The sequence below is a fragment of the Rutidosis leptorrhynchoides genome, chromosome 10, assembly GCF_046630445.1.
Source record: "Rutidosis leptorrhynchoides isolate AG116_Rl617_1_P2 chromosome 10, CSIRO_AGI_Rlap_v1, whole genome shotgun sequence".
NCBI classification, from domain to species: domain Eukaryota; kingdom Viridiplantae; phylum Streptophyta; class Magnoliopsida; order Asterales; family Asteraceae; genus Rutidosis; species Rutidosis leptorrhynchoides.
This window is the reverse complement of record NC_092342.1, coordinates 73283783-73308443: the sequence shown is the minus strand read 5'-3', so window position 1 is coordinate 73308443 and position 24661 is coordinate 73283783. Positions and strand designations below refer to the sequence as shown.

Here is a 24661-nt window from a genome sequence, read left to right as displayed (position 1 = left end):
GAGGTGTTGTAAAACACAACTCCTTTACAACTCCCATACTAGATCCAGTTTGGATCTAGTATGGGAGTTTACATTGGCACAATGTATGGTTACACACCATATCTGGGATTGCTATCTGATTGTGGGAGTTTTACAACCATACAATATCCAGGCGTCTATTTTATCTACAGTTGACACAAATACACAAATAGATCTCAATACCCGAGTTCCATAAAAGTAGATATGACCTGCTACCTCTTAAAGAGGTTACCGGATGACTTGTTACCTGCTAATCAGGTAAAAGCTCAATTATTGATCTAATTACATCATTGCTTACATCACTCACAATTATTGATCTAATTACATCATTGCTTACATCACTCACAATTATTGATCTAATGACATCATTGCACACATCACACCACACTATGACATCATTGCATACATAATATTACACAAATACATAAATACGTATTTTAATCTGTATCCGGCCACTCATCACTGTCGAAATCATCTCTAGGGTGCCTGTACTGTTCTTCTTCTGATGATGTTTCATCCATGTGATTGTTTGGATCTGTATTGATTATGGTTTCCATTAAATCTCTTTCATGAATAGTATTCTTAACAAAAGTATCCAAAGCTGTTCCTGGTGACTGGCTTAGAGGGTGATCTGCTTGTCGGAAAGATGTTGAGTCAATGAATGTATGAGGTAATCCATTGAGCTGGCTCATTTCTACCTTGAATAATAACCACTGTTCTGGGTGAACATCTTTTGTACTGATGAGATTATATCCATACCAGCCATGGATTTTTACAAATGAATCTTGATGGATTATTGTGCCGTTTGGAGACTGTGAACATCGGACCAGGTTCTGATGGAAAATAACTACAACATATGTAGTGAGGAAATTGCCAAATATTGATTCCCAATAAGACATTGTTTGATATCTTAGAAGGAATTTGAGAGTATTTCGAAACATTTGTTGTTCATCTTGGGGATTTCCTACTTGTGTTAAGAACAAATATCTGTTCATCACTTGTGCATTGAATACAATTGCAATGTAATGACACCTGGATAGATTGAGGAAGAAAGGGATTGCTTCAGGGACAAGGTGATATGGATCATGAATGTGGAAAAGGTTGAGAAAAGGGTATTCAGAATTGAAGGTCATTCCTCGAAATGGAGAGCTTCCATATTTTCTAGCAAGTATTTTCCAATACAATGGTTTGGAACCCCTCCTTGGCACAATAATGGTAACAGCTCCTTCACCATTTTTGACACAACATATCCGGAACACCTAATCTCTTTACAGTAGGTGTTAACAATGTACCAGAAGCTCAATTATTGATCACATTGTGAAACATTGATCAGATTTAGCAACCATTGATGGTTGCTAAATCTAGAAGTGTAACCATTTGGCAATCCCTAATTAGCCAATTATATCCATGTGGATATAATTGGCTAATTAGGTCATATCTGATATCTGTGACCTGTGTAACCATGCTTACATATAACTAAACCAAACCCGAAACCTAAGTTATAACCAACACGTGTTTTGAACACAAAGAGGGTGAAACACTACACTAAGACACCAAACCAAAAAAAAAAAAAAAAAAAGTGCTACAACATCGCTACTTTTGCAACTGCCGAATATAGAGATTCATGAAGCCGTGTGCCTGAGAATGCAACCTAGATTTAAAGTAGATGGTGACAAGGAAAAGAATAAATAATTGACATTCTAGAGAAAAGAAAGAAAAATAACAAATAATTGTAAGATCAAATATCTTAAGTGTTCGATCAGGCAGAACGACTCAAAAAATAAATTACTATCCTCAATTTTGAAGAAAAATAAGTATAATGAGTGAACGGTCTTGTATCTTTAGTATATCGCACCACTAACAACATATTTATTGTGATGGACGAAAAAAGTGACCCGGTTTCTTTATTAGATTTATTTTTATTTTTATTTTTGTTTTCATCCGATTCGGTTAATTTATGATTAATATGGATGATCCAAATGATGCGTAGTAGATATGGATATGGATATGGATATGAATGCAGTTGAGGATAACTGTGTATGAGATGAACATGTGGGTGGTTGAGTCCTTCTGAATGAGCCTAACAGCTGTCCAAAAAAAAGATATGGATATGAATAATTTAATAATTTGCAAATTAAATATGAATAACTATTTATTATTTATAAATATATTCATTATTATTCAAAATTATATACATACATATATGCATACTAAAACATATGTATATTCATATGAAATTATGGATAAATAACTATAAATTCTAAACTTATTAACATAATTAAAGGTTAAAAATTTTACATTACTAAATTTTTATGAATAATATTAAACGTGATACATATAAATTGGTTTAAACATATATAAGTAACGTTTCCTCAATGGAAGGCACGCTCGGCAATAAATCACAATAAGAACATGTGTAATAATAAAAAACATAATGATTAAAATATCGTAAACTCTCTCACGATCCCTTTCATCATTTTCGGTGACTTCAACGAAGTCAGGAAAGCTTCCGAACGCATGAACTGTGAGTTTAATCAACAATGGGCCACTAACTTTAATAACTTCATTAACAACTTTGGACTAATAGACATCCCACTTGGCGGAAAAAAAATCACCAGAATCTGCATTAAAAGAATGAAATTCAGTAAACTAGATAGATTCCTCGTATCTGATGACATTTTAAAAATATGGCCAAACATTTCATCTAAAACCCTCGATCGTGATCTCTCCGACCACTGCCCCATACTCCTTAGGAACACATACTTCAACTCCGGTCCCAAACCTATCCGTGTCTTTAACACTTGGCTTGATCTTAAAGACGCTGACTCGATCATCACTCGAGCCTGGTCATTACCTATAAATGGAACCCGTCCTGACTGTATCTTCCGTAATAAGCATAAAAACGTCAAATCTGAACTTAAGAAACATAGTGCTCAACTCGATAACCTTGATTCTCAAATTCTAGATCATTTAAATAATATTAACAAATGGGAAGCCCTAGCTGAATCTAGACCTCTATCCGAATCCGAGAAAAACAAATGGCTTGAAGATAAATTCTCACATCTCGAAAAAGAAAAAAAAGAAAACAAACATGTTAAAACAAAAGTCAAGAATTAAATGGGCCCTCGAAGGAAAGGAAATGTAACGACCCGGAAATTTCCGACCAAATTAAACCTTAAACTCTATATGTTTCCGACACGATAAGCAAAAACCTGTAATTTTGAGTCTAGGAAGTTTGAAATCTATATTCAGTTAATCAGTTACCCTTTGACCATGCCTGAAGATTCACGAACAATTGTGTGTAAGTAAATCTGTAAATATATATATGTATAAACAATTTTATACATAGGTAATATTGTATATACTGTAAATTATAAATATTAATGATTCAATAAGTAATATAATTGATAGTGATATATTTGTAATATTAATATTATTATTATATCAATATTTGTATATAAAGTATATATATGAAATTCGTTATGTACAAGTATTATTATTAATATCAATATTATTATCATTATTAATTTTGCTGTTATTATAATTAATTGTTTCATTAAAATTAGATATCAAATTGTATAATTAATATAATTATGATTCTCTATACATTCACTATACAGATATATAGATATATATATATAGAACTCGATATAAGTTATTATATTATAAAAATTATTAATATTATTTTCATCAATAATATTATGATCAGTAGTATTATTAGTATTAATAAACATATTATTGCTATCGTTTTATTATGATTGTTATTAGTTAACTTATTAAAATTATCAATTTTATGATTCTTATTATTACCACTATTTATAATAATTATTAATATAATTATTATTATTATTATTGATATTATTAAAATTATCATTTGTATCATTTTTAATTTCGAAATAATTATTAATAAATTTTATTAGTATTAGTATTTATTATTAATAACATTATAAATATTAAAGTTTATGAATTATATATAATCAAATATATAAATAAATATATATATATAAATACATATACATAATATATTTAAATACTGATATATAAATATATAATTAAGAGATAAGTACATATATTATACACCTAGGATCCTAATCAAATCTAAATTACAATCTAAGAATCTACTTTTGTCTAAAAATCTTGTAAAAATTCGAAATCAAACAGATTGCCCAAATTTTTTTTACTAGCAATCGACATCAACTGTTCTTTTATTTATTTTTATCTGTACATGATTTTTTTTTTTATTTGTCGGGTTATTACAAGTCCTTCTCAAATCGTGATTTTTAAACAGCAAATTCTTCTATATATATTAAACGTGCTATTGTGAATGAATAAAAAAGCGATTTTTTTTTTCATTAGCGATACCTCTGTTCAGAACCCTTTAAATCGTGAACTTGAAACCGAATGAATTTCCAAAATCTATTAATGCCAAATTGTTAGAAAACTTCTGGTCAATCTAACTGTAAAGTTTCAAAATTCAAATCGTTGAATTGAATTCGAATTTTGAAATCAAAGTTTATTTTTAAAAAAATCAACTAATATGTTCAACCTAAAATTCGAATTTGCTGATATGGTTTAAGTTAAATTAAGGAATCCAATAGTTTCTATATATGATTAGAAAACTTTTTCGTGTAGAAATCATGGTCTAAAACATCTTAGAAATTGGATTTGATGTTTGGGTTTTAAGAACGTGTTCTTCGCCCCTGTTTATTTTTTTAGCAATTCTAATAAAATATATAAATCAAACTGAGTATTCTGCTTCGTTATAAGGTTTAAGACAAACAAATTATAGTTATGTTAGGATTTGTGAGTTACTGGTCGACTGAAAATTTATAAAGAAGAAGATGATTAAGATAAACAGGAAACTGGGTTTAAAACAATAAGGGTCGATTATAAAACATAAAAGACTGAGCTAGCGTGATGGTTAAGGGGTGTGGAGTGTTAACGGGAGGTCTCGGGTTCGAACCCTGGCAGGATCACCATAATTCTTTTTGGACGAATTTTTGAGGTAGTTTTCTATTCCAATATTATTATTATTATTATTATTATTATTATTATTATTATTATTATTATTATTATTATTATTATTATTATTATTATTAAGTAGTAGGTATCATTATTATTATTTTGATTATGATTAAGAATATCGTTATTATAACTATTAAAATCTTAGTAAATATACTTATTATTAATTTTGTTATTATTAACTATTACTATCAATTTATCAGTTTTAATATTAAACTTATCTTTTTATTAAAAACTACTAATAATATTAAAAGTATTATTACTTTTAATCTATCATTTTGTTAAAGCTATTAATACTATCATTATTTTTGCTAGTACTATTAAAATTATTTTTTTTATACTTATTTTAGTATTATCATAACTGATACTTTGCAAATAAAAGATTAAGATATAATATAAGTATATGATTTAAATGGAATTTAGTATAAATTTTATATAACTACAAAAATATAAATAATATAATATCATGTGATAGCCCTATTATATGTCTTAATATATATATATATATATATATATATATATATATATATATATATATATATATATATATATATATATATATATATATATATATATATATATATGAATGATATAGGTTCGTGAATCCGAGGCCAACCTTACACTTGTTCAATGATGTTATATGTATTTTTACTACAAAATACAGTATGGTGAGTATATAGTCCCTTTTATCTCTAAATATTTTTGGGCTGAGAATACATGCGCTGTTTTTATAAATGATTTACGTTATGGACACAAGTGATCAAAAATATAAATTTTACGTTGAGTTGTACCATGGCATATCTCTTTATACTTGGTAGCTAATATTTACGTGAGGAGCGTAAACGCGAATCCTGTTGATAGATCTATCGGGCCTGACAACCCCAACCGGGCTGGACGACCAGTTTTAACGGTTGCACAGTACTTCGTTTCGTTACTACACTTGGTACGGTGTAGGGTTTATTTAAGAATATGCTGCTGTGATTTAAATGTTAAGTATGGTTACCAAGTGCTCAACGACTTTTCCATACACTTGCGAGTGTATTATGTATAAACATGAAATCTTGTGGTCCATAGTTATAACGCTGCTAGCATCAAACCTATATATCTCACCAACTTTATGTTGACATTTTAAAGCATGTTATTCTCAGGTACGAAATAAGTCTTCCGCTGTGCAATAGCTCATATTAAGGACCCTATTTGGAGTCGATCATCGCAATGGGACCAACTGTTGAAGACTCCGTCCGGGAGGATTAGTTCGGGTTACTACAGTTGGTATCAGAGCGTTGGTCTTAGCGAACCAGGCCTTGCATTAGTGTGTCTAACTGGTAGTTGATAGGATACATTAGTGAGTCTGGACTTTGACCGTATCTACCTGTCAAAAAGTTTTGCTTATCGTTTCTAGTCGGAGATCATCTGCTTATCATCCTTAGAAAATTGCCTGCTTATTATTCTTAAGTCTAGACACGTCTTACTGCATTTAGTGCATCGATAGTGTATAGACAAAATTCATATCTTAGCGCATCTGTAGACTTGCCTGACATATGCCGTAGGTTCCTCTGTAGTCTACGAAATCTTTAGTATTATATATATAGATATTCTATATAGCTAGAATATCATCCGATATCCGAAAATCATTTCACATCGAAGATCCCTTCCATCCATCAAATTGCCCTCTCGACGAGAACCTAAAGCACTTATCGGCGAACCTGTTCGAGAAACCAATTTTTCTTTCATTTCCAGAATATTTCGTCATGATTATATACTTTTCATATTTCGAATCTTGTTCATTCGCTCGCTCCAACCGCCAATCATCCCGGTGTACTAGAAAAAGTTAACGAACTACGCGCTTGTGTGACGGCTTTAGAGAATATGGTACGAAGGTTACAAACACCAGCAGCATAATCTGTACCACCATCATCAACGTCGACAGTACCCTTATCATCCCTAAACCATAACCGCGCCATAACTCTCAACATCACAATCTGTACCTCGAATATCAACATTACACGTCTCAATATCACCATCTGAACTTCGAGTATGAACTTCGTTCTACACATCGATCTACATCGATTATCTTCGCTTTACGTATCATTCTACTTCATTTTTCCTCGTTCGACATGGTGATTATGTAATTTCTAAAGTTTTAGAGATTATGTAATCTAGTATTAACGATAAATCAAATGAGTTTTTGACTCATTAAATCCATAATTACATCCGATGAAAATATATATGCAAGTATATTTTCATAAAGATTGTAATTAAAAATTCTTTTGTACAAACTGTTAATGATGATAATATTTTAACGGGTGGGTAGTACCCGAAGAATATTTAGAATTCACATTAATAAGTTACACTATACATTTTTCGAATCTGATTCAACGATCATTTACTATCCTATTTACAACCACCGATACACATATCTGTTTACCACAGAATAACCATTTCCATTCAAATTTCATATTTGGATTTTTACCTACCAGAATCCAACAAGTGGCATAACGAAGAAAACATTGGATATAATAAAACTTGTTAGAAACAAACGGATTAACTAATTGAAATATTGTTAAGATTTCATGCTAACTGTTCCTAGCTAACTGTTCCCAGCTAACTGATTAACATTTAATTTATCGCAATTTACATTCTCGCAATTTTATTTATTGTTATTTAATTTCCGCACTTTACATACCGTCGGGACACATGTACAACAATACGTCGGATTAATTCTGAGACAACACGTTGTATAATGGGTCATGATATATATTTATTTATTTTACGCACTTTAAATAAACGGGACACGTATACAAGGTTTCGACTTATCATATTGACCCATCTATATATATATTTCGGAACAACCATAGACACTCTATATGTGAAGGTGGGAGTTGGCTATACAGGGTCGGAGTTGATTCCAAAATATATATATACTTTGAGTTGTGATCGATACTGAGACCGGTACACGGGTAACGATACGTATTAATTAATTTGAATATTATGTATTTAATTTATGAAATTATTGGACCATTGGACAATCGGACTATTAGACTGCTAACTTTGGACAAGTAAAATGAATTAAAATATTGATTATAACATATGAAACTAAACTAATCTTTAAGTTTGCCACTTGATTTCATCTTAAACCTCATTCGTATCTTGACGATTACAATCCGCGTTCAAACCTATCATGATTCTTAAAAACACCCGATTGAGAAGTTGAACCAGCCGCACCTCGTCTACGGAAGAAAGATTTATGCATACAGTTATGCACCTGAAAAATTTTCGAAACCGAAGTTATAGTTAAAACGTATCCGCGTCGAATTCCCTATCATTCATTAGCAAAAACAACCTTGCAATTCCTTTTCAAAGTAACTAAATTTTGTTACAGCTCCAGCAAGATAGCTTCAACTTTTCAGTGAGACTAGTCTTATTATAACCTCGATATATATACGTTGTCCTTTCACCATCGTTACCGGGGAACCTTTTATATTCCCCCATACTACCATAAGCGTTTAATCATCTAAAAACACAATTCGCCCGAAAACACCACGGATTGATAATCAACGATTCAGATATGGCTGCATTAAATGCAGAGGAAACAGTAAAATTGTAGATGGCCTAAATGGCTAAAAGTTGATGATAAAGAAGGGAGTGTTGGGAACGCTCGATAGAAAATTTGGTACTGAAAAATGGATTGAGCTAACCGTGAAGGAAACAAAGAACAAATACAAGGACTGAATCTGCTTTCAAATAATCCAAATGATTCAGTGTCTGTTGAAACCGTCAGTACGAACCCTACTCCTTATTCTAAACTTTTTCCGATGATATTCTTCATCATCATCTTATCTTAGATATTATAAGATATCTTCCTATCTTCCGTTATACATATTCTCCATATTTCTGGAGATATTTTCACAACTATCCTTATTTGAAATCATTTATCACTCCGTAATATTTGCGTTACAATATAAAAGAAACTGTGTTAATTTCTAAGTTCTAAAACCTTCGAGTTTGAAATAGGAATGTTCTGAAGCAGTGTTGGGAACTGATGCATGAATTAGTATAATATAATGAAACTTGATCAACTTCATTATATTACAGTAAGTCATGTTAAGTTTCTAATGGAATGTGATGATTCACAGTACCGTCATCATGTGCCATGTTACACGACTCTTACATTCTATCCAATCTCCAAACACATTAGGAACATATCACTTTGATAGTTCTATCTTTCCAGAATATCCTGGTAATTTGACAATTCGAAACCATTCCATTACCATTTCTTTCTATGAACATTAGCTATATTCATTCCAAATTTCATACCTACGAATTCCGGACCATTGATCGCTTGACTCAAGGACGGGAAGAAGAAACGAAGAGACAAAGTCTCCAAAATAAAAATTGGGGTATAGATCACAACAAATAGGAGAGAGTATTAACAATGGTTGACAATGATTATGGAAAACAGAAGCAGGAGCATCAAAGTATAAGGGAAGATATCAAACTCAACAACCACCCAGGATCTACAAACCGTGTATATCAATACGTATTGCAACGTAAAGACACGGGAGTATTAAGAACATTATAATTCCAAGGAAAGGATAAAAGAGAATAGATTCTTCTGGCGATAGATGAAAGAGAAGAATGAAAGATATGAAAGTTAGAAGTATAACAAGAATCAGAACGGGATGGAGCATATTAGCGAATGCTTTAAAGTAGGAATTAAGGATAAAGAGTAGAAGATGTAGAATATGGAAATAAGGAAACGAAGGAGGTGGATTTATAGTGAATTATCCGACAAAGAAATCGAAACAGATTACCGCATTAAATCAAAGGAGATCCTTTTTCCTAAATCGTCGAAGAACCAAATCTTATTACATAAGATTTTCTTTAAATCCCTTAAATTTTGGAAAATCAATCATAACCACGTCATCAGTTAAAACGATATCATATTACTCATTTCACTCTCTTTTGTGATAGCTTCGCTCGTACGCTTCACATGATCGAAATGTTTTATCTATATCTATCCATAATGATAAAATTACGTTATTACCTCATATTTGTCATGAAAACATTCCTATTGTTATTTATGACAACCTCTACCAAATTTCGGGGACGAAATTTCTTAAACGGGTGGGTACTGTAACGACCCGGAAATTTCCGACCAAATTAAACCTTAAACTCTATATGTTTCCGACACGATAAGCAAAAACCTGTAATTTTGAGTCTAGGAAGTTTGAAATCTATATTCAGTTAATCAGTTACCCTTTGACCATGCCTGAAGATTCACGAACAATTGTGTGTAAGTAAATCTGTAAATATATATATGTATAAATAATTTTATACATAGGTAATATTATATATACTGTAAATTATAAATATTAATGATTCAATAAGTAATATAATTGATAGTGATATATTTGTAATATTAATATTATTATTATATCAATATTTGTATATAAAGTATATATATGAAATTCGTTATGTACAAGTATTATTATTAATATCAATATTATTATCATTATTAATTTTGCTGTTATTATAATTAATTGTTTCATTAAAATTAGATATCAAATTGTATAATTAATATAATTATGATTCTCTATACATTCACTATACAGATATATAGATATATATATAGAACTCGATATAAGTTATTATATTATAAAAATTATTAATATTATTTTCATCAATAATATTATGATCAGTAGTATTATTAGTATTAATAAACATATTATTGCTATCGTTTTATTATGATTGTTATTAGTTAACTTATTAAAATTATCAATTTTATGATTCTTATTATTACCACTATTTATAATAATTATTAATATAATTATTATTATTATTATTATTAATATTATTAAAATTATCATTTGTATCATTTTTAATTTCGAAATAATTATTAATAAATTTTATTAGTATTAGTATTTATTATTAATAACATTATAAATATTAAAGTTTATGAATTATATATAATCAAATATATAAATAAATATATATATAAATACATATACATAATATATTTAAATACTGATATATAAATATATAATTAAGAGATAAGTACATATATTATACACCTAGGATCCTAATCAAATCTAAATTACAATCTAAGAATCTACTTTTGTCTAAAAATCTTGTAAAAATTCGAAATCAAACAGATATGCCCAAATTTTTTTACTAGCAATCGACATCAACTGTTCTTTTATTTATTTTTATCTGTACATGATTTTTTTTTTATTTATCGGGTTATTACAAGTCCTTCTCAAATCGTGATTTTTAAACAGCAAATTCTTCTATATATATTAAACGTGCTATTGTGAATGAATAAAAAAGCGATTTTTTTTTCATTAGCGATACCTCTGTTCAGAACCCTTTAAATCGTGAACTTGAAACCGAATGAATTTCCAAAATCTATTAATGCCAAATTGTTAGAAAACTTCTGGTCAATCTAACTGTAAAGTTTCAAAATTCAAATCGTTGAATTGAATTCGAATTTTGAAATCAAAGTTTATTTTTAAAAAAATCAACTAATATGTTCAACCTAAAATTCGAATTTGCTGATATGGTTTAAGTTAAATTAAGGAATCCAATAGTTTCTATATATGATTAGAAAACTTTTTCGTGTAGAAATCATGGTCTAAAACATCTTAGAAATTGGATTTGATGTTTGGGTTTTAAGAACGTGTTCTTCGCCCCTGTTTATTTTTTTAGCAATTCTAATAAAATATATAAATCAAACTGAGTATTCTGCTTCGTTATAAGGTTTAAGACAAACAAATTATAGTTATGTTAGGATTTGTGAGTTACTGGTCGACTGAAAATTTATAAAGAAGAAGATGATTAAGATAAACAGGAAACTGGGTTTAAAACAATAAGGGTCGATTATAAAACATAAAAGACTGAGCTAGCGTGATGGTTAAGGGGTGTGGAGTGTTAACGGGAGGTCTCGGGTTCGAACCCTGGCAGGATCACCATAATTCTTTTTGGACGAATTTTTGAGGTAGTTTTCTATTCCAATATTATTATTATTATTATTATTATTATTATTATTATTATTATTATTATTATTATTATTATTATTATTATTATTATTATTATTATTATTATTATTATTATTATTATTATTATTATTAAGTAGTAGGTATCATTATTATTATTTTGATTATGATTAAGAATATCGTTATTATAACTATTAAAATCTTAGTAAATATACTTATTATTAATTTTGTTATTATTAACTATTACTATCAATTTATCAGTTTTAATATTAAACTTATCTTTTTATTAAAAACTACTAATAATATTAAAAGTATTATTACTTTTAATCTATCATTTTGTTAAAGCTATTAATACTATCATTATTTTTGCTAGTACTATTAAAATTATTTTTTTATACTTATTTTAGTATTATCATAACTGATACTTTGCAAATAAAAGATTAAGATATAATATAAGTATATGATTTAAATGGAATTTAGTATAAATTTTATATAACTACAAAAATATAAATAATATAATATCATGTGATAGCCCTATTATATGTCTTAATATATATATATATATATATGAATGATATAGGTTCGTGAATCCGAGGCCAACCTTACACTTGTTCAATGATGTTATATGTATTTTTACTACAAAATACAGTATGGTGAGTATATAGTCCCTTTTATCTCTAAATATTTTTGGGCTGAGAATACATGCGCTGTTTTTATAAATGATTTACGTTATGGACACAAGTGATCAAAAATATAAATTTTACGTTGAGTTGTACCATGGCATATCTCTTTATACTTGGTAGCTAATATTTACGTGAGGAGCGTAAACGCGAATCCTGTTGATAGATCTATCGGGCCTGACAACCCCAACCGGGCTGGACGACCAGTTTTTAACGGTTGCACAGTACTTCGTTTCGTTACTACACTTGGTACGGTGTAGGGTTTATTTAAGAATATGCTGCTGTGATTTAAATGTTAAGTATGGTTACCAAGTGCTCAACGACTTTTCCATACACTTGCGAGTGTATTATGTATAAACATGAAATCTTGTGGTCCATAGTTATAACGCTGCTAGCATCAAACCTATATATCTCACCAACTTTATGTTGACATTTTAAAGCATGTTATTCTCAGGTACAAAATAAGTCTTCCGCTGTGCAATAGCTCATATTAAGGACCCTATTTGGAGTCGATCATCGCAATGGGACCAACTGTTGAAGACTCCGTCCGGGAGGATTAGTTCGGGTTACTACAGGAAAACTCGAAATATTTTCATAACTTTATTAAAAAACGCAACAGCAAAAACAATCTTCATGGTTTATCGATTAACGGAACTTGGATTGAAGATCCAAACATCATTAAAAACGAAACCTATCTTCATTACAAAAATCTCTTTAAATCTAGTAATCTTAACAACCACTGTCCTCTTGATAATGCACCTCACCTAGATTATATCTCCTCGCAAGACAACCTCTTTTTAGAATCCGAATTCCTTGAAAACGAAATCAGGGATGCTATTCACGACTGCGATTGCTCGAAAGCACCTGGTCCCGACGGTTTCAACATGAAATTCTTCAAAAAATATTGGGATCTTATAAAACACGACCTTATCACAGCACTACATTGGTTCTGGTCCAATTCCGAAATTTCCAAAGGTTGTAATGCATCCTTCTTCACCTTAATACCCAAAAAATCTAACCCAATCGGCCTAAATGAATATCGCCCTATTTGCCTAATAGGGAGTTATTATAAAATTCTAACCAAAATCCTGTCCAACCGCCTCGCCAAAGTCATCCACAAGGTCATTGGGACGGAGCAAACCGCTTTCCTCAAAGGCCGTAACATCTTAGATAGCGTGTTAATTGCAAACGAAATTATAAATGAACTTAAACGTAAAAAAACGCAAAGGTTTGATCTTCAAAGTCGATTTCAAAAAAGCTTTTGACTGCATCGAATGGGATTTCCTATTTAACACCATGCATTACATGGGATTTGGTCCTAAATGGATCAGTTTCATTCGTGCATGTCTTTCCTCCTCATCTATCTCCATTTTAATCAATGGTTCTCCTACGGTCGAATTCTTCCCCGAAAGAGGTATTCGCCAAGGGGACCCAATCTCGCCTTTCCTGTTCATTATTGTTGCTGAAGGCCTTAACATACTCACTAAACGGGCCTTATCTAGTGGTCATCTTCGTGGAATCAATGTTGGCAATGACAACATTTGCGTCACCCACCTTCAATACGCCGATGACACAATCTTTTTCGGGGAATGGAGTAAAAGAAATGCCAAACACATTTCCAAACTCCTCAAATGCTTTGAGAAAATTTCTGGACTCAAAGTCAATTTTCAAAAAAGCAAACTCTATGGTATCGGAATTCCTCCCCAAGAAATAGAAGAAATGGCCAATTATATTAATTGTTCCTCCGGTACTTTCCCCTTCACATACCTTCGTCTTCCCATTGGTGTGCCTTCATCCCACCCTTCCTCTTGGCAACCAATTGTGGAAAAGTTTGATAAACGACTTTTCGACTGGGCGGCCAAAGCAATCTCGTTCGGAGGACGACTTACCCTCATTAAATCTATTCTAAGTAGCATACCACTATATTATTTCTCCCTCTTCCATGCACCTTCTTCCATCCTTAAACTCCTTGAATCTAAAAGACGCAAATTTTTCTGGGGTGGGTCTTCAACAGAAAATAAAATTAATTGGATAAAATGGGATCAAATTTTACTACCTTATGATAAAGGAGGGTTAAATGTGGGTTCACTCTTCAGCAAAAACATCTCACTACTATGTAAATGGTGGTGGCGCTTCAAAAACGAGAAAAACGCACTTTGGGTTAAAATTATTACTAGTATTTATTGGGGGGGGGGGGGGGGGGGGTTGGAATCTAACGTTTCTTGCAGGAATATTTCAGGTCGCACGGTTTGAAAAGAAATCATTAAAGCTGGAAAAATAGCGGATAGCACGGGCGCCTCATTCTCTTCCTCCATCACAAAATGTCTCGGGAATGGTGTTTCTATCAAATTTTGGAATGACATTTGGTTCGGCTCTGAACGATTTAGCACACTTTTCCACAGATTATACATGCTTGAAACAAACAAAGATGCCTCGATCGCTGAAAGAATTACACACCGCAATGGACTTTCTTACGGTAACTGGAGCTGGACAAGGGACCCAACTAGTCGGGCCACAAACGAAATCACAGAATTAAATAGCATAGTATCTTCTGTTTCGTTATCCGATAAACAAGATTCCTGGAAATACAATTTAGACTCCACAGGGATATTCACTACCAAGTCCTTGGCATCTCTGATCAACTCCCTTCGGTTTGGTAATAACGCGTTAAGCTTGTCAACGCCCCGTAACAAACTCCTACCGCAAAAAGTATATATCTTTATATGGAGAGCCATACAAAACAAGATCCCGGTCAGATTTGAAATAGACAAAAGGGGTATTGATCTCGATTCCACTTTATGCCCTTTGTGCGAATTGGAAGTTGAAATCACCGAACATATCCTGTGTTTGTGCCCCAATTCGGCACTCTTATGGAAACTTGTTCTTGATTGGTGGGCCCAAGATGTTTCTCTAATATCCAATCTTAACGAAGCCATCATCAACAATCAGCCATTCGCTCACAACATCCCCGGATCCTCAATTTGGCAAGCAACCAAATGGATTACATGCTACATAATCTGGAAACATAGGAATTTGAAAGTTTTTTCCAAAAAAACGTGGTCCCCGGCCTCGATCTTATCTGAAATACAAACACAAAGTTTTAGCTGGATTTCCAAAAGATCTTACAAAAAGAAAACAATCGAGTGGCACCAATGGCTCATCAACCCCTCCTTCTTTGTCGCGGATACCACACACCGTGTTGGGATTGGATAATCTTCTGACTACTACCATATGCAGCCACGAATTCCATTTCTTCTATTGAGGGTTTGATTAATCGGGATAGTTTGTGTAACTTTGTTGGCGCTAGATCGTCACTGTTATTCTCTCTATTCCAGCTTGTTTCTTCAAGTTCTTATTCCCTCTTTAGTTTTTATGGTGTTCGTTTGGTTTACTTGTAATATAATAGCCTCCTATAATTGTATTTCCGTTTCAATATTGTATAGATATATTTAGGGCCCTGTAACTCCTTTATTAATAATAATTAATTTTGCTTTTCAAAAAAAAAAAAAAAAAAAATATTGCGGGTTGGGTAATGATACTAAAATGTCGTGAGTTAAGTGGGAATCCATCCTTGTCACTTACACATGATTAGTACCTAATATACGTAATGGTCTGCACGTTTTTGACGCTAGGAAAATTGCGTAAAAAGAGAAAACGGAACCATCGATATGATGTAGGTAGTTTAAGTTGTTTATTATACGTGTATGATGTAGTTTAAGTTTTTTTTTTTTTTTTTTTTTTTTAAAAAAAACTTTTTTCTACTTAAAGGCCGGAGGTCCTCTCAGAAGCAATCTCTTTATCCGTCGAATAAAGAGAGGTATGACTTTCTCTACTCTTGAGAGTGTTTCACTCTGGGTGGAGAAATGACTTGTCTTTATTTCTCGGATAGAGAAAGGATTGTCTACATCTCACCTCCCCCATACACCACTCATGTGGTATTGGGTTTTGTTGTTGTTATTGTTGTATAAAAGGTAGCCCAAAATATTTAACGTTTTTGAAAGATGTTTGTTTCGCGTATAGCTAGTTGCGTTTTGTTCGAAAAATTATTTCGAGTTGAACGTTGATGTCGAAAAAATTTAACGCGTGACGAGCGAGAACATATGGCCCGTAAGTTAGGATGGAGTTTATTTAAAAATTTTGATTAAATAAATAAATTTACATTTTGTACCCTTAGTTTGAGGGTTAAAATTATAAGTTGGTTAAAGTGTAGGGATCAAATTTGTTTTTTTTATGTTGTCGTTTTGATTGGTCATTAGGCATCCGACGACCAAAGTCGGGTTGCATAATACTAGTATATAGATAAATAAATAAATTACCAATATGAATGAATAAAAACTAAATACTTGTGTATTCATGTATGTGAATATGGCATCACACAATCTATCGTCATCTCTATCAATGTGCATATATAAAAAGCCAAGGATATTGTTAACGATAGTGTTTGCTAACGATAATTTATACGACTGTCGTTAAACATAATTATATTGTACATAGATATTAAAATTAAATGCACGATAAAATCTGAGAATAATATGCACGATAAGAGGTTGTAGTTAGCAAAATCTAAAAGAAACAACCGTATACTTTAAGGACATCCATTTCTGTTTGATAAAATTAAAATTAAAAATTAATTCTAAGAACTACTCCGCATAAGATATTCATCTGAATAGGTCACTGAGCCGGCAAAGTTTCCGGCCGCCATAACAAATCGGACGAACCAAATCCTAGATCTGTATGATCGAACAATCCATCTAACGCCACGTATTCACTACCAGTATTATTATTACTACCACTATTATTATTATTATTATAATAATTACTATTATTATTACTCGTAATATCCACATCACCATAACCATATTCATAATCAAACGAGTCATAACTCGTTATCTGTTTATCTAGCCCCCATAACTCACTGAGTTCGACCGACTCAGCTAAATCTCTCGTTTTTTCAGTTGGAGGTAAACCAAGTTCATCATCCGACGCTTCCAATAAAAACCCTAGCTCCGGCCGTGACTCGCCGGACTCGGTTACAAATTCCGGCGCCGGTGAAATCTCGTCTTGAAAGCTTTTCATGAACGAGTCAAGGTCTTGACTCACTGTGTATCCATCCGAGTCATCGAGTATATCGAAGAGGATTCGCTTGGCTTCTAGTGAGTCAATACCTGACTCGTCCGAGTCGGAACGGGATCGTTTTCTAGAACTCACGGAGTCCATTTTACTTGTAAAATAATTAAAAAGAGGAGGAGAAAGTAAGGGTAGTTTCGGTATTTAGAAATGAAAGAGTTGGGAGACAAAGGATGTTTGTGAAGTGTCAAATGAAACACGGGAGGATTTTATAATGTCGACAAATCTTTGATTTTTATTTATTTATTTTTTATTTAATATTATTTTGATATTTGGAAAATAAAAATCATCGTAGGACCCCAAGACAAGAGCGGGTAGGATGGATACTTCGAACATCACGCATGTATATTCGGCTGCTTTTTAATAATTTTCTTTTCTCTTTCGGAGTATTTAATTGAAATTTAAATATTTTTTTATTGAAAAGTAATACGAAGTATAATTTTACTTTTTCCCTCTTATTTTAGTAGTTCAGTATTTTTTATTGTCTTAAATTATAGTTTACTAGTTTCATAAATAGATAAAAACTAGTTATCGAACCCTCGCTTCGCGTCGGGGTTCGATTTTTAATGTATTTTATTGCGTTTAGTAAAATTATTTTGTGGCTAACGATGATGTCGTTGAAGCGCAACTCGAGTCGAACTAAAAGGTATAACATGTGAGAGATTTAAATGTTTTTTTTAAATTAACAATATATGTGCATCTCCGCGTTTCGCTATGAAATTGTCGACTTTTAAAAATTTAACGCAAAATCAACGTGTATGAAAAGTACCCCAAATATTTAGCATTTTTTAAAAAGCGTCTGTTTTGCGTATAGCTTGTGACATTGTGTTCCTAAAATTATTTCGAGTTTAACGATGGTGTCGGAAAAATTTAACTCGTTGCGAGCGAGAAGATATGACCCGTTGAATATTTGGGTGAAGTTTATTTAAGATTTTTTATGAAAATGATTATTTGACACTTTACCCCCCTGTTTGGGGAGTCGATTTGAATTTTTTTAAAAAATGTGAGGCCTTTGTTGGTAAAATGAAATTTAATTTAAATTAAAGGAAAAAAAAAGTGAAAACTCGAAAATGCCCCTAATTACCATTCATAACTTTTGTCTAATAGTTAGTATGTAAATAATAAGATATATATTCTTTATTTTCTTTACTTTTACATATAAAACAATAAATAGGTTAAAAATTACTCTCTAGTCTCTCCGTCCCATATTAATAGTCCAGTATTCCATTTTGGGATGTCACAAATTAATAGTCCACTTTCATAAATAGAAAAGAAAAAAATAAGAAGCTTAAGTTCTATTATGCCCTTAATGTATGTGGATAGAATTAAAATAGAAAGAAAATGTAAGGGTAAAACTGGAAAGTAAATAGAAAGTACAGTACTTTTATGACATTCCCTTAAACTGTGTGTTTTTTGTGTGTGGACTATTTTTTTTTTTATTTTTTTTATTTTTTTTTTTAGAACGGCAAGTTAGTTTTCATCGCACGGTTAGTGGTTAGATCGCATCGCACGTTCCAGGAGGAAACCGCCACCATCCAAACGGGCAGGTGGGGAAAACCCCTGGTGAGACTCGAACCCGGGTCTCCTCGAAACCATGCAAGCATGGTTACCAATGAGGCAAAGCCCCATTGGCGTGTGTGGACTATTAATATGGAACGGAGGGAGTAATTGTTAAAACCGTAAAGGAAAAAAAAACATGCAATAGTTTTTTTTAACTATGTGACAATTCATTTGAGACGTAAAATTTAATGTACGAAGGAGCAGGAACCCGTGCATCTACATTCAAATGCATGGGACAGTAAGATACATATATATAAAGTTACACGAAAATATCACATGACATAACTTCAGAAGGAGTAAAACATGAAGGCATCTAGAAGTAAGCAAAATATAAATGAATTGACAGCTGTAGAGCAAGCACTGAAAACATAATTTCAAACTAATGAAGGTAGACACTTGGGCTAAGTAATTGGTAACGCTTCGACGGCCCCGAGTTATTTGAATTAGATCGAAACTTTGGCTTTTCTGAAAGTCTTGAAAAGAAAGGCCCGATTTCTAATCCCGTGACGTGTGTTAGGATTGGTAACGCTTCGATAAAGGTATTTTCATATGCGTTTGAAAATCGGGTTGGCAAGAAATTCAACCGTTTGAAGGTTGAAGGTGCGGTTTTGGTTCGAATTTATGTTTGTAGTTTTTGGTTAGATTTGGAGTTTGTATTCGTTGTAGTTTTTTCATTGTGTCTCGCATGTGTTTTAGTGTTACGCTTGCTCAAGGCTCGAGGTTAGTTAGGTTAGGCTCTTTGTTTAGTTTTAGGGAACGTTTGCTGCATTCAAGCCTTGGTTTGCGTTTGGATCGATTGTATTTTGTTCATCTTTTTTATTGATTGATGACAAGACTTGGTTATATGTTATCATTATTTTAGTAAAAAAAAAAAAAAAAAAAAAAAAAAAAAAAAAAAAAAAAAGGGGGGGCAAGTGATTGAGTATGCCTATCCAATTTAACACCATTTATCCTCCTAACAATCCATTCAAAAGACATAATTTGCACTACATTTAGCGCCACGATAGCTATCCAACTGATACGTTTAAACACTCGACAGTTCCTATTTTTTTAAAGCAAATAACCGCACGTCCATTCTAATGCTTGTCAAATTTATTTCCCAATTGATGAAAGTGGAGAAGAACAATTACCCATAAATGCATCAGACATGTTATAGCTCGAACCAGTGCTCAGATTCCACCACTTATTTATACGATCCCACACATCTTTTGCGAATTTACAACGAAGTAATGAGTGTTCAACCGTCTCTAAGTTGTCATCGCATCGTGAGCATCTAGTATTATGTAGATCCACCGCTCGTTTATCAAGTTCTATCCTAACCGGTAGTCGTAATTTCAAGGCCCGCTAAACAAATTGCTCAACTTTCTTTGGAATAAGTGAGTTACGTAGAGTACCATGAGATGATCTATAACCCTCTAGCAGTTTCGCATCCAATAGATCCGTGAGTTTTTTGACAGTTAAGACACCACTATTGCCTAAAACCCACTGCCATCTATCATTCGATCTTCGATCAGCAACAAATAGGTTAAACATATCTTTTCATTTAACTCATCAAGTTCCCCTTTAGTTCGTCCCTTCTGAGCTCAGATCCACGACTAGATCCCTGTGTTGTGATTACCATCCCACGAAATCCTTTCTTTAACAGTTGCTTATTTGTTTTCCTAAAGTGTAAATAGTCTCGCAAACCTCTCATTGAGAAGAGAGTCGTCTAACCATAATTCATTCCAAAAAGAAGTATCTTCATTTTCACCTACTACTTTCTTGAATGATTTGTTGAATGGTATATCCAAGTCAGTCATCACGTTTCCTGCAAAAACAATGTTAAGTCATGGACTAGACGATGGATTTTGAAATGAGTCTCCATACATCGACAATCCGCCACACGAACCATAAATACTGTAAATAACTTTGAGTCGTAAAGCATTGGTTTCGGTTTTAAAACTCCACCACCATATCCCTAGCAAAGCTAAGTTTATGTGTTTAGGAGATATGAGATTTAAACCTCCTTGTGAGGAAGAAGAATGTTTTCCCATTTAACCTAAGCAATTTTTGAAGTTGATCACGACACACCCCCAAAAAAGGAACGCCTCACTCACTCTAATTTTTTAATCACACTATTGGTACGATTTTCCGTATAGGGGCTGTAAGGTACAAGTACAAGACAATAGTTGCTCAGCGTGTGGCGTATGATGTTGATTGTTGTTTGCCCTTGAGAAATAATCTCTGCAGACCCGGAACACGGATGAGAGATCCGTGGGGTGGCCTCAATCAATCTGGGGATCAATCTGTAATTGATCCGTCTAGCGCAATGCTGTTAAGCGGCTAATGTGCGTTTAGAGTGAGAAAGAACTGTGTGAGAGAGAAAGTATACTTCTCTCTGACTGAAGTTCCGATGTGAAATGTGGTGACCCAGGGGGTCTATTTATAGGCGCAGAATGCCCAAAATTCTCGGGATACACGTGTCAATTGATGAGTGGTTCTGTTACACGAAATATTCGGAAGGTCGGTGGCGTGTGCTGACGTGGCTGCGTGCCGTTCACGAGCTGAGTTAAAGGGCTTAAGGATAGAAGCTGCCTGTAGGGCTTACGCTTGACGCTGGGCGACCTAGTGTACGCTGGGCGGCAAACACTGAAAACCGCCAAATTTTATTATCTTTTGTGCTCTTTAATCCATTTTTCTTGTATAAAAATGGTGTTGTTATACGTGTATCCCCTAGGATACACCATTAAGTCTCCCCAGTTTAATGTCTTATTTTTGTAAAAAATAAAGTCATTAAACTAAAAAATGAAGATTGCCTTTTTCTCTGGAACATAAACCTGTCACAGCCGTCCTGTTTACCTGCTATTGCAGCTACTTTTTGATCATCACCTGCAAAAAGTGCCTTTTTGAAATTTGAATTTTATTTTTAATTAAATTTACTTCTCTTGCATATTTGTATACCCGACACGTGGCAGCATATCAACCACGCGATTAACCGTCAACTGTTCATCTTCTACTCGCTATTTATTATCCAACTTTTACTGCGTCGTATTTATTCGATCCGCATTTATTTCCTTCATCTACCTTAAACCTCTGTCAAGAATTTCTTTCTTAACTACCTAATTAATGGCCATCTTTAATGTTGAAGATATTCCAAGCAGAATTTCCTCGATCTATCTCGATCGTTTCAGAGTTGCTTTTCCCAAAATTTTTGGTGCCGATGCTGTTCTTCCTAGTCCTCATGATCGTGCATCTCGTCCTCCCTCTGAAAAAGTAGCTATTTATGGTCGTGCTTTATATTTTTCCGATCTTCGTATTCCTTTTACAAAGTTTTACTTAGACGTTTGCTTCTTTTATGGCGTTAGTGTTGGACAGTTTGAACCGATTTCCATCCGCAAAATTATGCTTTTCGAGATGTATTGTATGGCTCGAAATATTACACCTTCTGTACGTCTTTTTTCTTATCTTGCAACCATAAAAGCTTATGATAAAGGATGGTTTTATATTACTCTGGATGGGTTTTTGCTTAATTATGGTGATACAAATGAAATCTGGCAGAGTACTTTCTTCTTTATTAATAGTGAAGTTATTCCCAACGATTGTCTGAAAGCTCTTTATTGGCGTACATCACTTGATCCTCCCAAAGTTATTCATCCAAGGATAACTCCTGATGAACGAAAATTATTAAATTCAATTAGAAAAGAGAAGATTTCAAACCGTCAATATCCAGAACATATGCTTTCTTTATGCTCCCTTAATGCTGAATGGGATGCAGAAACTCGTGGCTGTGCCATTGTTATGTTAAAAACAAAGGTATATTCTAATTAAAATTTGTTTAATTAATGTTATCATTTGTATAATAATTTTTGTATGCTGTTCTTTTAGTGATTACTCCGCTCGCCACCTTGCGTTATACCAAATTAAATGAACTGCAATTTGTATCTGAAAAATTGGTTGATGAGACGCTTGAGAAAAGTTTATGTGAAAATGAACTTGAAGATGATGATGCTGCTGCTTTAACTCGAGCAAATTCAAGGAAATGTCGTGCTGCTGGTAACCTCTCTTTTGAATCAATAGCAGAAGAAAATTTTTATTGCTTTTTCCATATGCCTAGCAATCGTGGTTATTATAATGTTGATCAGGATAAGTATCCAATATTGAATTGTGATTCATCCTATATGGATTGGAAAAACTTTTTGAATAACAATTCTTATGTTAATTCAGCCATGGCATCTGAAGAAGCACAAAGAAAGCTTGCTCTTCCGCCACCCGCTCAGCGTAGCAGAATAGGGGAAAGCAGTTCTCAAATTAGCCTTCCTAATTTGGATACTGCTGGTTTGACATCTATTTTGGCTGGTCCTCTTGGTAGTTATGAGGATTTCATGAAATATCTTGAAGCCATACTGTCTCCTTCACTCATTAATTTCTTTGAGAGTTTATCTGATGGTGATGCCCGAAAATGTCAAGCACAGGGTATTATCTGGAATATTGCCTCTGAATTTAATAATCTGAAGAGTTTAGAACGTTCTGACCAAGTTTATCGTGACAAATCTGAAAAAATTGAAAAAAAAATGCAGAGGCATTGAAAACTGCAAAGCTTGAGTTAGAAGCTGCTGTTGCTACAAAAAATGCTGCAGAGGCTCGTTATGTGGAAATGACAACAAAAGAGAAATGGTATCGGCATAAGATTGATACATTAACTCAGTCTGAAACATCATTGAAGGAGTAACTGGAACTAAGAAAGGGTGAGACCCAGCGACTTATTGCTGGTGTGCCAAAGATTATAAAGAATGCCTTTGCTTCTAAGAAATTAACTGAGCCTTTCGATGAATTTATAACCGTTGCGTTGGACACTGAACGGATAAGGTTTCTGGATACCTTGAAAAAGGATTTGCCTGATTTTCCAAAAGTTTTACCTGAATCACTTATATCTCAGTTGAAACCTGATGCAGAAGACATACTTAAAGTGATAAGTGATCAAATAGAGCATCTATCATTTCCTGAGTTAGAAACTTTGTGTAATAATGATGGTACATCGGTAGACGATGTTTTTAATTTGAAATTATAATCTGCATTGGTTGTATTATCTGTTGATGTATATTATATATGTTTTTACTTTGTTGTTAATTTTGCCAAAGCTTTATATGTTGGATTTAATCAATCAAAAAATGATGACTAGTCATATACTGTTTGTATTATTTTTACGTCATGACAGTCGTAGACACATTCTATTGTCTGGATGTTCAGCGGATTTCTACGTTATCCGCTGCCATTTCAATC

At 32.7% G+C, this 24661-nt stretch overlaps 2 protein-coding genes across 2 annotated transcripts; one reads left to right on the top strand and one right to left on the bottom strand.

The window, feature by feature from the left end:
• The first annotated feature begins 15124 nt into the window (after positions 1-15124).
• LOC139870373 (uncharacterized) lies at positions 15125-15928 on the top strand. The gene has a single exon (XM_071858183.1). It carries the CDS (start codon positions 15125-15127, stop codon positions 15926-15928), a length of 804 nt encoding a protein of 267 aa, XP_071714284.1.
• A 1458-nt stretch (positions 15929-17386) lies between these two features.
• Positions 17387-17932, bottom strand: LOC139870372 (uncharacterized). The gene is made up of 2 exons (XM_071858182.1): positions 17548-17932; positions 17387-17445 (listed from the first exon to the last, which is right to left on the bottom strand). Exons 1-2 carry the CDS (start codon positions 17930-17932, stop codon positions 17387-17389), a joined length of 444 nt encoding a protein of 147 aa, XP_071714283.1.
• Between the last annotated feature and the right edge of the window lie 6729 nt (positions 17933-24661).